Raw genomic sequence first — 15,935 nt, forward strand, 5'->3', positions numbered from 1 at the left:
GCAGAGGGGACATGGGGGGGCATAGAGGGGACATTGAGGGGGACGGGGAGGGGGGACATTGTGGGGGACATTGGGGGGGACACAGTGCTCGTAGCTGGGGCAGGGCGAGGGGGGGTTTGGGGGATTTTGGGGGGTTTGGGGGATTTTAGGGGAAAAACTGCAAAGAGGGGATTGCTCAGGGGGATAATGGAGATCGATAACGGGATTGATAACGGGATTGATAACGGGATTGAAAACAGGGATCAATAACAGGACCGATATCAGTTATCGGTCCCAGTGACCGATATCAATGACCAATATCAATATCAGATATAAATACCGATATAAATAACCGATACCAATAACCGATATCGGTCATCAATCCTGGTACCGATATCAATACTGATGCCAATAACCGACATCAGTTATCGCTCCCAGTGACCGATATCAATAACTGGTATCAGTTATCGATCCCAGTGACTAATATCAACACCAATATCAGTACCATCAGTACCAGTATCAATAACCGATATCGGTTATGGATCCCAGTGCCCGATATCAATGACCAATATCAATATCAGACATAAATACCGATATCAATCCCGATACCAATAACCGGTATCAGGTATCGATCCCAGTGACCGCTATCAACACTGATATCAGTACCATCACTACCAGTATCAATAACCGATATCAGTTATCGATCCCAGTACCGATATCAATGCCAATATCAATACCGATACCAATAACCGATATCGGTTATCGATCCCACTGACCGATACCAGTGACCGATATCAATAACCGAAACCAATTACCGATATCAGTTATCGCTCCCAGTGACCGATATCAATACCAATATCATTACGAATATCAATACCAGTATCAATGACCATTGTCAATGACCAATATCAATACCGATACCAATAACCGATGTCGGTTATCGATCCCGCCTGTTGCCGGAACCGGAATTGCGTCACGGCACTTCCGGCGCGGCGGCTCCAAGATGGCGGCGCTGGCTCTGAGGTGACTCCGAGGGGCCGGGACAGACCGGGGGACACTGGGGGACATTGGGGACACCGAGGGGACACCGAGGGGACATCGGGGGCGGGGGCGGGCCTGGCCTGAGGCGGTGTCTCGGTTCCGGCCCGGGAGCGGCGGGGCCGGGCCAGCTCCGTGTCCCTTCCGTGTCCCTTCCGTGTCCCTTCAGTGTCCCTTCAGTGTCCCCTCAGTGCCACCCTCAGTGTCCCCTCGGTGTCACCCTCGGTGTCCCATTTTTTCCCCATTTTTCTCATTTTTCCCCCATTTTTTTCTCTCTTTTCCAGGGGTTTGGGGCGGCGCTGCCTCCTGGCCCGGCTGGGGCCCGGCCCCACCCTGCACCAGTGAGAGACTGGGATGGACTGGGATGGAATTGGGATGGACTGGGAGGGACTGGGATGGACTGGGAGGGACTGGGATGGACTGGGACCAAACTGGGATGGACTGGGAATGAGCTGGGCTGGACTGGGAATGAGCTAGGGTGGACTGGGACCAAACTGGGATGGACTGGGAATGAGCTGGGGTGGACTGGGACCAAACTGGGAGGGACTGATGTGGACTGGGATGGAATTGGGATGGATTGGGATGGACTAGGACCAAACTGTGAGGGACTGGGAGGGACTGGGATGGACTGGGAGGGACTGGGACGGACTGGGAAGGGATTTTGGGGCTTTTGGGATGGGTTTAGGGGTTTCTTTTTAGAGTGGGTTCAGGGGTTGTTTTGGGGTGGATTTAGGTTTTTTTGGGGTGGATTTAGGGTTTTTTGGGGTGGGTTTAGGGTTTTTTAGAGTTTTTTGGGGTTTTTGGGGTCGGGTTCAGTCCCTTTCTCTCCCCCAGGGCCGTCCCCATGGCCACCACGGCCCGGGAGGAGATGAGGAGGTTCTGGGAGAGGAACGAACGCTCGGGGCGGCCCCTGTCCCCCCACGTCAGCATCTACAAGTGAGGGACACCCCAAAAACACCCCAAAACTGCCCCAAAACACCCCAAAACCACTCAAACCGCCCCTAAACCAGCCCAAAACCGGCCAGGGAACTCCAAAACCAGCCAAAAAACCACCCCAAAACCTTCCAAAAATGGTCATAGTCGTCCTAAAAATAGTCTAATCACCCCAAATCACTCCAAAACCAGACCAAACCACCCCAAAACTACCCCGAATCACCCCAAAACCGTCCCTAAAACAGCCCAAATCACCCCAAAACTGCTCAAACCACCCCAAAATCACCCCAAATCATCCCAAAATTGCCCAAAGCCACCCCAAAAATAGCTGGGAACCTCCAAAAATCTTTCTGGAAACTCCAAAATCAGCTCAGGAACCACAAATTCACCCTGGGCACCCTAAAATCCCCCAAGACAGTCTGAATTCACCCAAATTCAGCCCAGGCCACCCCTAACTCCCCCAGATTCCCCCCAGGCCACCCCAGAATCCCCCAAATTCATCCCAGGACCCTCCAAATTCCCCCAGATTCCCCCCAAAATCCCCCAAATTCACCCCAGGCCATCCCAAAATGCCCCAGATTCCCCCCAGTCCCCCAGATTCACCCCAATCCCCCTCCCCACCCCATCCCCGGGGTTTTGGGGTGCCCCCCAGCCCCGTTCCTGTGGGTTTTGGGGTGACCCCAGCCCATTTGTGTTGCAGGTGGTCGCTGCCCATGGCCATGTCCATCACCCACCGCGGCACCGGCGTCGCCCTCAGCCTCGGTGGGTGGCACTGGGGACACCTTGGGGACACCTGGGGACACCCCTGGGTTCCCACAGCACAGATTCCCCCCATTCCCAGCTTTGGGGTTTGCTGGGAAGCCCCTGCTCTGCATTTTCTAGCACCACAAAATCCCCCCAAAATCCCACAAATTCCCCCCCAAATCCACACCAAAACCACCACAAAATCCCTTCAAAATCCCCCCAAAATCTCCCCTAAAATTCCCCACTAAATTTCCCCGTCTCTGTTTTTTCCATCCCCATTTCTCTGACTTTTTTCCATTTGAATTTTTCCATCCCCGAGTTTCTTCCCTGTTTCCCCTGGTGTGTTCCATCCCATTCCAGGTGTCCCACACTGTCCTCCAGCTGTATCCCTGTCCCCATTCCAGGTGTATCCCTGTTCTCTCTGGATCCCTATTTCAGGTGTATCCCTGTTCTCCCTGTTCCCTTTCCAGGTGTATCCCTGTTTGTTCTCCAGGTGTATCCCTGTTCTTCCAGGTGTATCCCTGTTTCCCCTGGTGTGTTCCATGCCCATTCCAGGTGTATCCCTGCTCTCAAGGTGTATCCCTGTCCCCATTCCAGGTGTATCCCTGCTCTCAAGGTGTATCTCTGTTGTTCCCCAGGTATATCCCTGACAGGTTTATCCCCCCCAGCTATGTCCCTGTTCTCCAGGTGTGTCCCTGCTGTCCCCCCCAGGTGTGTCCCTGCTGTCCCCAGGTGTGTCCCTGTCCCTGACAGGTGTGTCCCTATTGTCCCCAGGTGTGTCCCTGTCCCTGACAGGTGTATCTGTCCCCCCCAAGGTGTGTCCCTGACAGGTGTATCTGTCCCCCCCAGGTGTGTCCCTGTCCCTGACAGGTGTATCTGTCCCCCCCAGGTGTGTCCCTGACAGGTGTATCTGTCCCCCCCAGGTGTGTCCCTGTCCCTGACAGGCGTGTCCCTGCTGTCCCCAGGTGTGTCCCTGTTCTCGGTGGCCGCGCTGCTGCTCCCTGAGCAGTTCCCCCATTACCTGGCCCAGGTGCGGGCGCTCAGCCTGGGCCCCACCCTCGTGTGCTCGGCCAAGTTCCTGCTGGCCCTGCCCCTGTGCTACCACACCTGGAACGGCGTCCGCCACCTGGTGAGGGCCTGGGCCACCCGCAGGGTCCCTCTGGGGACAGCGGGTGACAATGGGGGTGGCACCGGGGTGTCCCACCTGCGCGGGTTTCGGGAATTTTGGGAACGACACAAAAGGTTGGGAATGGCTGGAGGGGTTTTGTGGGGGCCAATTCCATTGTGGAATTGGGGACTCTGCACCTGGAATGTCCCCAGGGCCCTTTTGGGGACAGCAGGTGACACTGGGGTGGCACCGGGGTGTCCCCTCTGACCAGGGTTTGAGATCGGGAAGGAATTTTGGCAACGGCACAAAAACTTTGGGAGGGGTTTTATGGGAGGATCGCGGTGTGGAACTGGGAATTGTGCACTTGGAATGTCCCCAGGACCCTTTTGGGGACAGCAGGTGACAATGGGGGTGGCCCCAGGGTGTCCCACCTGCCTGGGTCCATGAGATTGAAGAGGAGTTTTGGGAATGGCTCAAAAGATTGGGAATGGCTGGAGGGGTTTTATGGGAGCCAATTCCAGTTTGGAACTGGGACTGTGAGGGAGGGCTGGGTTTTCTGGAATTCTGGGATTTTGGGGATTTTGGGAATTCTGGGATTTTGGGAATTGTGGATTTGTGGAATTCCCAGGGAGGGATCGACCCCAGAACGGCCCTTGGGGTTTGGGGGGCTCAGGGTTTTCCACATTATGGGAATAATGGGAATAGGGGAATGGGAATAATGGGAATAATGGGAATGGGGAGAGTGGGAATGGGAACTGGGGAGAGTGGGATTAATGGGAATAATGGGAACGGGGAGAGTGGGAATAATGGGAATAATGGGAATAATGGGAATGGGGAGAGTGGGAATAATGGGAATAATGGGAATGGGGAGAGTGGGAATGGGAACTGGGGAGAGTGGGATTAATGGGAATAATGGGAATGGGGAAAGTGGGAATAATGGGAATAATGATGGGAATGGGAATAGTGGGAATAATGGGAATGGGAACTGGGGAGAGGGGAGAGTGGGAATAATGGGAATAGTGGGAATGGGAATAATGGGAATAATGGGAATGGGGAGAGTGGGATTAATGGGAATAATGGGAATAATGGAAATAATGGGAATAATGGGAGTGGGGAGAGTGGGATTAATGGGAATAATGAGAATGGGGAAAGTGGGAATAATGGGAATGGGAATAATGGGAATGGGGACTGAGAAGAGTGGGATTAATGGGAATAATGGGAATAATGGGAATGGGAAGAGGGGTAGGAATGGGAATAGTGGGGGTGATGGGAATGGGAATAATGGGAATGGGAAGAGGGGTAGGAATGGGAATAGTGGGGGTGATGGGAATGGGAATAATGGGAATGGGAAGAGGGGTAGGAATGGGAATAGTGGGGGTGATGGGAATGGGAATAATGGGAATGGGAATAACGGGAATGGGGAGAGTGGGAATAATGGAAATGGGAGCCAGGGAGAAGGGAGAGTGGGAATGATGGGAATGATGGGAATAGGGGAAGTGGGAATGGGAATAATGGGAATAACAGGGATGTGGAGAGTGGGAATGGGAATAATGGGAATGGGAATTGAGGAGAGTGGGATTAATGAGAATGGGGAAAATTGGAATAATGGGAATGATGGGAATGATGGGAATGATGGGGAATAGTGGGAATAATAGGAATGGGAACTGGGGAGAGTGGGAATAATGGGAATAGTGGGAATAATGGGAATGGGAGCTAGGAAGAGTGGGAATGGGAATAATGGAGACAGTGGGAATGCGAATAATGGGAATAATGGGAATGGGGAGAGGGGTGGGAATGAAAATAATGGGAATGATGGGAATAGGAATTTGGGAGAGGGGATGGAAATGGGAATAATGGGAATGGGAAGAGTGGGAATAATGGGAATAAATGGGAATCGGGGAGAAGGGTGGGAATGGGAAATGGGGAATGGGAATTGAGGGGAATGGGAATGGGGAGAATGGGAATGGGAATAATGGGGAGAGTGGGAGTGGGAATGGGAGTGTGGAGAGGGGATGGAATGAGGGGAGAAGGGCTGGAAGTGGGGAATGGGAAGGGAGCGGGAACTGGGATGAGAGGGAGTGGGATAACTGGGATGAGAGGGAATGGAAACTGGGATAAAAGGGGGTGGGATAACTGGGATAAAAGTGGGAAAGGAAAGGGGAGAGGGGATGGGAAAAAGGACGGGAAAAAGGGGATGGAAAGGGGGAGAGGAATTGGGAAAAAGGGGAGAGGAAATGGGAAAAAGGGGATGGGAATGGGTAGAGGAAATGGGGAAAGGGGAGAGGGGATGGGAAAGGGGAAAAGAAATGGCAAAAAGGGGAGAGGGGATGGAAAAAAAGGGGGATAGAAAATGGGAAAAAGGGGCTGTGAACGGGGAGCGGGAGCAGGGGACACTGAGGGAAGCTGCCCCGCTCTGGGGACAAAGTGACAGCGCTGTCCCCGCTGTCTCCGCAGGCCTGGGACCTGGGCAAGGGGCTGAAGCTGCCGCAGGTGACGCAGTCGGGGCTGCTGGTGCTGGCCCTGACCCTGCTGTCCTCGGCCGCGCTGGCGGCGCTGTGACAGCCCCGGGGTGTTCCCAGATCCCGAAATCCCGAATTCCGGGAATCCCGAAATCCCGGGATCCCGAAATCCTGGGATCTCGAAATCCCCAAATCCCAAAATCCCGGGACTGCTGGAATCCCGGGAATCCCAAAATCCCCAAATCCCAAAATCCCGGGAATGCCAAAATCCCGGAATCCCAAATCCTGGAATCCCGGAATTCCGGAAATCCCAGTATCCCAAAATCCTGGGAATCCCAAAATCCTGGAATCCCGAAATTCCAGAATCCCTAAATCCTGGGAATCCCGAAATTCCGGAATCCATCCCGAAATCCTGGGAATCTCGGAATCCCGGGAATCCTGGCAATCCCGCCCCTCCCTCCCATCCCCCTCCCCAAAATCCCGGGATGAGCAGAGCTGCCCCACCCCCCCCCCCCGTGGTGTCCCCGTGGTGTCCCCCATTGTCCCCGTGGTGTCCCCACGTGTCCCCGAGGCCGGGACAATGCGGGATCTGTGTCCCCACGAGTGGGATTGGCACCGGGGTGGCACCACAGCGGCACAAGGAGCTCCATTGAGGCAGCGCCCCACGGGGGTGGGTGACAGGTGACATCTCAGTGCCACCCCCCTGCCACCGCTCAGAGTCCTGGGTCCTGTGGGAATTCCATTACTCAGCCCCATTTTGGGGGGAAAAATCCCAATTTTGGAGCCTCCTGCTAATGGGGAGCAGTGCCACGGGGGTGACATCTCGGTGCCACCCCAATGCCACCCCTGGGGTCCTCAAACTTGTGGGAATTTCATTATTCAGCCCATTTTGGGGGGAAAAATCCCAATTTTGGAGCCTCTTGCTAATGGGGAGGCAGTGGTGGCAAGTGACATCTCGCTGCCACCCCCCTGCCACCACTGGGGTCCTGGATCCCATGGAAATTCCATTACTCAGCCCCATTTTTGGGGGGAAAATCACAATTTTTGGAGCCTCCTGCCAGTGGGGAGCACCCCATGGGGGTGACATCTCGGTGCCACCCCCCTGCCACCACTGGGGTCCTCAACCCCCTGGGAATTCCATGATTCAGCCCCATTTTTGGGGGGAAAATCACAATTTTGGAGCCTCCTGCCAGTGGGAAGGCAATGGTGACAGGTGACATCTTGCTGCCACCCCTGGGGTCCTCAACCCCCTGGAAATTCCATGATTCAGCCCCATTTTTGGGGGGAAAATCCCAATTTTGGAGCCTCCTGCCAGTGACAAGAGTGCCCCACAGGGGTGGGTGACAGGGGACATCTCAATGCCACCACCCTGCCACCACTGGGGTCATCAGCCCCATAGAAATTCCATTATTCAGCCCATTTTTGGGGGGAAAAATCCCAATTTTGGAGCCTCCTGGCAGTGGGAACGTCCTGGTTTCGTGGTGGGGAGGGCTTTGTCACCCCAGCTGTTGTCACCCCAGTTTTGTCACCCAGGTGTTGTCACCTGTCCCCTGGGGAACGCAATAAAGCGGCTCTGATCCTCCAGCCCCGTGTCCCTCAGCCAGGTGTGGGATTCTCCTTTCTCCTCCTCCCCAGAGGAGCCCAGCGTGGAAAAATGGGGAAAAAAACCCCAAAATTTGCAATTCTGGAGGAGCTGGGGGAGTTTTGGGGTCGGGTTTGGGGGATTTTTAACCTTTCCAAAAGGGTTTTGGGGTTGGGTTTTGGGCATTTTTAACCTTTGCAAAGGGGGTTTGGGGTCGGGTTTAGGGGATTTTTAACTTTTGCAAAGGGGTTTTGGGGGAATTTTTAACCTTTCCAAAGGGGTTTTGGTGGGTTTTGGGGTTGGGTTTGGGGGATTTTTAACCTTTCCAAAGGGGTTTTGGGGTCGGATTTTAGGGGATTTTTAACTTTTGCAAAGGGGTTTTTGGGGTCAGTTTTAGGGGATTTTTAACCTTTGGAAAATGACCCTCCTCACCCCATCTTGAGTTCCTGCCCCAGCTCCGTGTGGGGAGGGATCCTGCTGGGAAAATGCAGAATTTTTTCAGGGAAAATCCAGGATTTTTTGGGGGGAAAATCCAGGATTTTTTGGGGGGGAAAATCCAGGACTTTTGGGGGGAAAATCCAGGATTTTTTGGGGGGAAAATTCAGGATTTTTTGGGAAAATCCAGGATTTTTTGGGGGGAAAATCCAGGATTTTTTGGGGGAAAATCCAGGATTTTTTGGGGGGAAAATTCAGGATTTTTTGGGGGGGAAAATCCAGGACTTTTGGGGGAAAATCCAGGATTTTTTGGGGGGGAAAATCCAGGACTTTTGGGGGGAAAATCCAGGATTTTTTGGGGGGGAAAATCCAGGACTTTTGGGGGGAAAATCCAGGATTTTTTGGGGGGGAAAATCCAGGACTTTTGGGGGGAAAATCCAGGATTTTTTGGGGGGAAAATTCAGGATTTTTTGGGAAAATCCAGGATTTTTTGGGGGGAAAATCCAGGATTTTTTGGGGGGAAAATCCAGGATTTTTGGGTGAAAATCCTCTCCAGGATTTGGGATTTTGGGGTGTGTGGCATTTGATCCCATCCCAATCCCATCCCCAATTAATTTCCTAATTAAGAATCCACCCAAGGGACCAGAGAGGAGGAGGAGGAGGAGGAAGGATCAGAGGCAAACCCTAAACCCCAAAAGGATTTGGGCTCATTCCAAGCATTTCCTGCATTTCCCAGCCTTTATTTCCCATTTTTGGGGGGCCCAGACCCCCCTGAGGGGGGTGAAAGGCGGGATTGGGGTGGGGGGGATTGTCCCCAGGGGAGGGGACAGTGACAGCAGAGCCACCTCGGGGGGCTCAGGAGCCGGGGGGATTTTGGGGTGAGGGTCCCCAGCCATAGGGATTGAGGGGACAGGGTCCCTCCCCAGGGGGATTTTGGGGACGGGGACCCCCCAAATAGGGGCTGAGGGGACAGGGGGGTCCCTGCTCAGGGGGGTTCAGGGGACAGGGCTGATTTAGGGGACAGGGTCCCACCTCAGAGGGGTTTTGGGGACAGGGTCCCCCCTCAGCGCTGTCCCCAGGTTTGGGGGGCTCAGCGTGGGGGGAGCCCCCGCTGGGACCCCCCTGGTCCTTTCCAGAAGGTTCCGTGGGCCAGGGCTGCTGCAGCTGGGGGAGAGAGGGGGGTCAGGGGGGGCCCCTCAAAATGGGGGAGCACTGGGGGAACTGGGGACACTGGGGACAATGGGAGCTCCTTGTGGGAACAGCCCCAAAATTGTGTCCCCCACTCCTGTGTCCTTTTGTCCCCACATCCCCCATCCCTGTCCCCATATCCCACTGTCCCTTTGTCCCCCTGTCCCCAAATCCCCCATGCCTGTGTCCCATCCCTCTGTCCCCATGTCCCCCCTACATCCCCCATCCCTGTCCCTCTGTCCCCCTTTGTCCCCACATCCCCCATATCTGTGTCCCTTTATCCCCACATCCCCTGTCCCTGTCCCCCCGTGTCCCCCTGTCCCCCATCCCTCTGTCCCCCTGTGTCCCCTTATCCCCCGTCCCCCCCTTATCTGCCATGTCCCTTTGTCCCCTCATCCCCATTCTCCCATCCCTGTCCCCAATGCCCTTGTCCCCCTATGTCCCCTGTCCCCCATCTCCATGTCCCTGTGTCCCCCCATGTCCCTGTGTCCCCCATGTCCCCCATCCCGCTGTCCCCTGTCCTCTCTCCCATCTGTTCTGTGCCACCCCTGCTCTGCTTCTCCTTGAGCCCTGGGGGTGTCCCTGCTGTGTCCCCATGTCCCAGGTGTGTCCCCAGGTGTGTCCCCGTGTCCCCAGGGGTGTCACCTTCCCAGTGACACGTGTCCGGATGCCATTACAAGCCTTCCGCAGTGCCCGGGGCTGGCCCTGTGTGTCCCTGTGTGTGTCCCTGTGTGTGTCCCCAGCTGTCCCCAGGAAGGTCCCCATGTCCCAGGTGTATCCCCAGGTGTCCCCAGGTGTGTCCCAGGTGTGTCACCTTTCCAGTGACCCGTGTCCAGATGCCGTGTCAGGCCCTCCGCAGTGCCCGGCGCTGTTCCCCTCTATACCCAGCTGTGTCCCCAGCTGTGTCCCCATGTGTCCCCATGTCCCCTTGAGTGTCACCTTCCCGGTGACCCGTGTCCTAATGCCATTACAGGCCCTCCACAGCTCCCGGGGCTGTCCCTGTGTGTGTCCCCAGGAAGGTCCCCATGTCCCAGCTGTCCCCAGCTGTGTCCCCATGTCCCCATGTCCCCACCTTGCCGGTGACATGTGTCCTGATGCCATTACAAGCCCTCCGCAGCTCCCGAGGCTGTTCCCGTCTGTGTCCCTGTGTGTGTCCCCATGAGTGTCACCTTGCCGGTGACATGTGTCCTGATGCCATTACAGGCCCTCCGCAGTGCCCGGGGCTGTTCCCATCTGTACCCAGCTGTGTCCCCATGAGTGTCACCTTGCCGGTGACATGTGTCCTGATGCCATTACAAGCCCTCTGCAGCTCCCGAGGCTGTTCCCGTCTGTGTCCCTGTGTGTGTCCCCATGCCCCAGCTGTGTCCCCATGTCCCCACCTTGCCGGTGACCCGTGTCCGGATGCCATTACAGGCCCTCCGCAGTGCCCGGGGCTGTTCCCTGTGTCTATCCCCATGTCCCCAGCTGTGTCCCCAGCTGTGTCCCCATGTCCCCAGGTGTGTCACCTTGCCGGTGACCCGTGTCCGGATGCCGTTGCACGCCCTCCGCAGCTCCTGGGGCTGTTCCCTGTGTCTATCCCCATGTCCCAGCTGTGTCCCCAGCTGTGTCCCCATGTCCCCAGGGTGTCACCTTGCCGGTGACCCGTGTCCGGATGCCGTTGCACGCCCTCCGCAGCTCCCGGGGCTGTTCCCGTCGCAGCCGCTCGGCCGCCCCGGGCTCGCGGGCGCTGCGGTCCAGCCGGGCCGGGGGGATCCGCGCTGGCATCGCCCACGTGCCCAGGAAGGTGCCCCAGGGCGACACCTGCAGGGGGCACGGCGGGGGGGTGACCCCAAAACTGCCCCGGGTGCGGAGAGAGACCCCAAAACTGCCCCGGGGCTCCGGGAGCGGGGGGGACCCCAAAACTGCCCCGGGTGCGGGGAGAGACCCCAAAGCTACCCCAGGAGCGGGGGTGGCACCGTTGTGCCCCCGGGAACGGGGGTGGGGACCCCAAACCTGCCCCGGTGCCCTCACGGGGATCCCAAAAACTGCCCCGGGATCCCGAGAGCGGGAAGGGACCCCAAAACTGCCCCAGGTGGGGGGAGAGACCCCAAAACTGCCCCCGTGTCCCCCTGGGGGTGTCAGGGGACCCCAAAACTGCCCCGGCACTGGCGGGTGACCCCAAAAGTGCCCCGATGTTCCGGGAGCGGGGAGGGACACCCCAAAACTGTCCTGGGACAGGGGGGTGACACCCCAAAACTGTCCTGGTGTCCCCCCTAGGGTGGTAGGGGACCCCGGGAACGGAGGAGGGACCCCAAAACTGTCCCGGGATAGAAGGGGGGGACCCCAAAACTGCTCTGGTGTCCCCCCGGGGAACCCCGACCTGTCCCAGGATCGGGAGGGACCCCAAAACTGCTCCAGGAGTGAAAGTGGGACCCCAAAACTGTCCCGGGAGCGGGGGAGACCCCAAACCGGCCCTGGAGCGGGGGAGCACCCCAAAATTGTCCCAGGTGTCCCCCGGGGACCCCAAACCCGCTCCGGGAGCAGGGGGGACCCCCAAAACTGCCCCAGGAGCGAGAGGGGGACCCCAAAGCTGCCCCAGGAGCGATGGGGAACCCCAAAACTGTCTCGAAAGTGGGGGGGGACACCCCAAAACTGCCCGGGGCTCACCTTGGATCGCGGCACGTGCGGCAGGAGGTGCCCCCGGTCGTCGGCGATGAACGGGGTGGGGGGGCGAGGGGTCGGCAGCTGAGGGGGGATTTGGGGGGGTCAGAACCGGCCTGGGGGGGGGGGGGGGGCTGGGAGGCGTTTGGGGGTCTTGGGATGGAGTTTAGGGGTCCTGGGGTGAGGTTTGGGGGGTCCCGGGGGTGATGACCGGGTTGGGGGTGTCGTGGTGGGTCCTGGGAGGGAGTTTGGGGGTCCTGGGAAGGGATTTGGGGGTCCTGGGGTGGCGTTTGGGGGGTCCCGGGGAGGTCAGGACTGGGCTGGGGAGGGGTCCTGGTGGCCCCGGGAGAAGGTTTGGGGGTCCTGGGATGGAGTTTGGGGGTCCTGGGAAGGGGTTTATGGGTCCTGGAGTGAGGTTTGGGGGTCCTGGGGTGGGGTTGGGGGGTCCCGGGGGGGTCAGGACTGGGCTCGGGGGGGTCCTGGGAGGGGTTTGGGGGTCTCAGAGGGCTCTGAGGGGGCGGGGCTGGGGTTGAGGAGGGGTCTGGGGGGGTCAATGCCCCCCCACTCCGGGGGGGGGGGGTCAAGGCCGAGCTCGGGGGGTACCTTTGGGGGGGGGCGGGGCACGGTCCAGCACTGCAGCCGGGGGGGGCTGAAGGCGTCCTCGTACTGGGGAGGGGGAGGGGCCGCTCAGAGCCGGGACCCCTCCGGGCCCCTCCCCAGAGACCCCCGAACCTCCTGTCCCCCCTTATCCCCCCTTGTCCCCTCATTTTTCCCCCTTTGCTCCCCTTTTCTCCCCCCCATTTCGCCCTCTCTTCCCTCCCACCTTTGCCCCCCTTCCTCCCCTTTTCCCTCCCCTTTTTTTCCATTTTTTCCCAATTTTTTTCCCTTTTTCCCCCGTTTTCCCCGCCCCCCCCCACCTGCCCCGCCATGTTGCGTTGCCCGGCAACCGCCGCGCGCGCCCCCTGGCGGCCGTTACGGGACCCACGGGGGCGGGGCCAAACACGTCATCAGTCGGAACCACGCCCATTCTCTGACCACGCCCCTCAGTAGCTCCGCCCCCCTGCGGGTCGCAGGAGAGGACACGAAGGGACAGGGACGGGGATGGGGACAGGAGGGGACACAATGGGATGGGAACAGGGAGGGGGACAGGGATGGGGACATGAAGGGACAGGGAATAAGGACAGGAGGGGACAGGGACATGAAAGGGACAAGGACAGGGACAGGAGGGGACAGGGACAAGGACAGGAGAGAACAGGGACAGGAGGGGACACACAGGGACAGGGAATAGGGACAGGGATAGGGACAGGAGGGGACACAAAGGGACAGGGGCAGGGATGGGGACAGGAGGGGACGGGGACACGAAAGGGACAGGGACAGGGAATAGGGACGGGGACGGGAAATAGGGACAGAGACAGGAAGGGACACAAAGGGGACACAAAGGGATGGGGACAGGCACAGGAGGGGACAGGGATGGGGACAGGGACACAAAGGGACGGGGACAGGAGAGAACAGGGACAGAAGGGGACACACAGGGACAGGGAATAGGGACAGGAGGGGACAGGGACAGGGATGGGGACAGGAGTGGACACGAAGGGACAGGAAATATAATAAGGACAGGAGGGGACAGGAACACAAAGGGACAAGGAATAAGGACAGCAGGGACAGAGACACGTCCCCTGTTCCCTTCCCCACCCCCGTGTCCCCCTGAGGAAGGGACAGAAGCCACCTCAGGCCACTGAGAGGGGCGAGCTGGGGACACAAGTGTCACCTCCGGGCATCTTTAGCTTGGAGCGTCCCGCTCAGTTTGTCCCCTCTGTCCCTGTCCCCTCGGTCCCATCCTTGTCCCCATCTCTTTTGCCATTTTTGTCACCTTTGTCCCCATCCCCTGTCCCCTCCCTGTCCCCTCTGTCCCCGTCACGCCACTCCCATCTCAATTCTCTCAATTTTATTCCATTTTTTCCTTTTTTTCATTTTCCTTTTTCTCCATTTTTTTTTTCCTGGTTTTGGGCTTCGTTTTCCTTTCGCTCCGTTCCGAACCGGCCCCCCAAAAAAAACCCCCAAAAAATCCCAAATGTGGGGACGGGGCCGCTTTTGGGGCCGGGGCGGGGACAGAGGGTGACAATGACACCGTGGGGGGACTGGGATGGGACTGGGGAAACTGGGAATGGGGAATGAACTGGGAGAACTGGGAATGGGAACTGGGAATGGGGAATGGAATGGGGAATTTGGGAACTGGGAATGGGGACGCCAAACTGGGAGGGTCTGGAAATGGGGTGGCTGTAAAAAAAGGGCTCAAACCCCAAAATAAAGCAATAAAACCAGGGGAGAGTGGAACGGAGGGGGGGATTTGGGGCATTTTGTGGGGTTTTGAGGGTTTTTAGGTTTTTTGGGGCTTCGGGAGCCGCTCCTGCCGTCACTTTGTCGGGCTGGCTCTTTCTGTCCCTGTCCCCGTCCCCGTCCCCGTCCCCGTGGTGGCCCCGCGAGGGCGCTCCAGGAAAGGAATTTTTGGGGATTTTGAAATATTTTATGGAATTTTGTGGAATTTTGTAAGATTTTATGGGTTTTCCGAAGAAATTTTGTAGGATTTGGGGCGGTTTTAGGGTTTTTTGGGCATCGGGAGCCGCTCCTGCCGTCACTTTTGCGGACTGGCTGTCGCTGTCCCAGTTCCCGTGGTGGCCCCGTGAGGGAGCTCCAGGACAGGAATTTTTGGGGATTTTGAAATATTTGATGGAATTTTGGGAGGAATTCTGTGAGCTTTTGAGGTTTTTTGGGGTTTTTTGGGCTTCGGGAGCCGCTCCTGCCGTCACTTTTGCGGACTGGCTGTCGCTGCCCTCGTCCCCGTGGTGGCCCCGCGAGGGAGCTCCAGGACAGGAATTTTTGGGGATTTTGAAATATTTTATGGATTTTTGTGGGAAATTCTGTGTGATTTTGTGGTATTTTGTAGAAATTCGAAACTTTTTAAGGCTTTTTTGGGCTTCTGAGCCGCTCTTGCCGTCACTTTGTCCGGCTGGCGCTTGCTGTCGCTGTCCCCGTGGTGGCCACACGAGGGCGCTCCAGGACAGGAATTTTGGGGGGATTTTGAAGGCTTTTATGGAATTCTATGGGACTTTTGGGGGGTTTTGAAATATTTTATGGAATTTTTGGGTTGAATTCTCTGGCATTCTGTGGGATTTCGGGAAGAATTTTGTAGAAATTCGAAGCTTTTTCGGGTTTTTTGGGCTTCGGGAGCCGCTCCTGCCGTCACTTTGTGGACTGGCTCTCGTTGTCCCTGACCCCGTGGTGGCCCCGCGAGGGCACTCCAGGACAGAAATTTTTGGGGATTTTGAAATATTTTATGGATTTTTGTGGGAAATTCTGTGGGATTCTGTAGGATTTTGAAGCTTTTAAAGGTTTTTGAGCGATGCGAGCCGCTCTTGCCGTCACTTTTGCGAACTCTCGCTATCCCCGTGGTGGCCCCGCGAGGGCGCCCCAGAAAGAAATTTTTGGGGATTTTGAAATAATTTATGGAATTTTGTTAGGAATTCTGTGGGATTTTGTAGGATTTTGAGCGGTTTTAGGGTTTTTTGCGCTTCAGGAGCCGCCCCGGCCATCACTTCTACAGGCGAGCTCTTTGTGTCGCTGTCCCCGTGGTGGCCACAGGAGGGCGCTCCAGGACAGGAATTTTTGGGGGATTTTGAAGGATTTTGTGGAATTCTGTGGGAATTTTTGTGGGTTTTGAAATATTTTATGGAATTTTTGGGAGGAATTCTCTGGAATTGTGTACGATTCTGTGGGATTTCGGGAAGAATTTTGTAGAAATTCGAAGCTTTTTCGGGGTTTTTTTTTTGGG

At 56.9% G+C, this 15,935-nt stretch overlaps 2 protein-coding genes across 2 annotated transcripts; one reads left to right on the top strand and one right to left on the bottom strand.

The window, feature by feature from the left end:
• The first annotated feature begins 943 nt into the window (after positions 1-943).
• SDHC (succinate dehydrogenase complex subunit C) lies at positions 944-6,414 on the top strand. Its single transcript, XM_054294985.1, has 6 exons — positions 944-1,002; positions 1,302-1,358; positions 1,852-1,953; positions 2,651-2,712; positions 3,660-3,823; positions 6,257-6,414. The coding sequence occupies exons 1-6, from the start codon at positions 983-985 to the stop codon at positions 6,359-6,361; spliced, it is 510 nt and encodes a 169-aa protein (XP_054150960.1). The 5' UTR covers positions 944-982; the 3' UTR covers positions 6,362-6,414.
• Positions 6,415-9,368: 2,954 nt separating this feature from the next.
• CFAP126 (cilia and flagella associated protein 126) lies at positions 9,369-13,035 on the bottom strand. Its single transcript, XM_054294991.1, has 5 exons — positions 13,024-13,035; positions 12,710-12,772; positions 12,113-12,190; positions 11,101-11,266; positions 9,369-9,442 (listed from the first exon to the last, which is right to left on the bottom strand). Exons 1-5 carry the CDS (start codon positions 13,033-13,035, stop codon positions 9,369-9,371), a joined length of 393 nt encoding a protein of 130 aa, XP_054150966.1.
• Between the last annotated feature and the right edge of the window lie 2,900 nt (positions 13,036-15,935).

This window comes from Melozone crissalis, unplaced genomic scaffold (assembly GCF_028551555.1).
Source record: "Melozone crissalis strain CALT ecotype California unplaced genomic scaffold, PUWL_Pcris_2 ptg000441l_1, whole genome shotgun sequence".
Taxonomy (NCBI): Eukaryota; Metazoa; Chordata; class Aves; order Passeriformes; family Passerellidae; genus Melozone; species Melozone crissalis.

Bases quoted from the DNA above. Each gene is read 5' to 3' on its own strand.
- SDHC (XM_054294985.1), top strand. From the start codon at position 983: ATGGCGGCGCTGGCTCTGAG. The intron at 1,359-1,851 runs GTGAGAGACTGG...TCTCTCCCCCAG, and splicing joins CCCGGCCCCACCCTGCACCA to GGCCGTCCCCATGGCCACCA. The intron at 3,824-6,256 runs GTGAGGGCCTGG...CTGTCTCCGCAG, and splicing joins GGAACGGCGTCCGCCACCTG to GCCTGGGACCTGGGCAAGGG.
- CFAP126 (XM_054294991.1), bottom strand. The intron at 11,267-12,112 runs GTGAGCCCCGGG...TGCCCCCTGCAG, and splicing joins CGCACGTGCCGCGATCCAAG to GTGTCGCCCTGGGGCACCTT. The intron at 9,443-11,100 runs GCAAGGTGACAC...TCTCTCCCCCAG, and splicing joins CATCCGGACACGGGTCACCG to CTGCAGCAGCCCTGGCCCAC.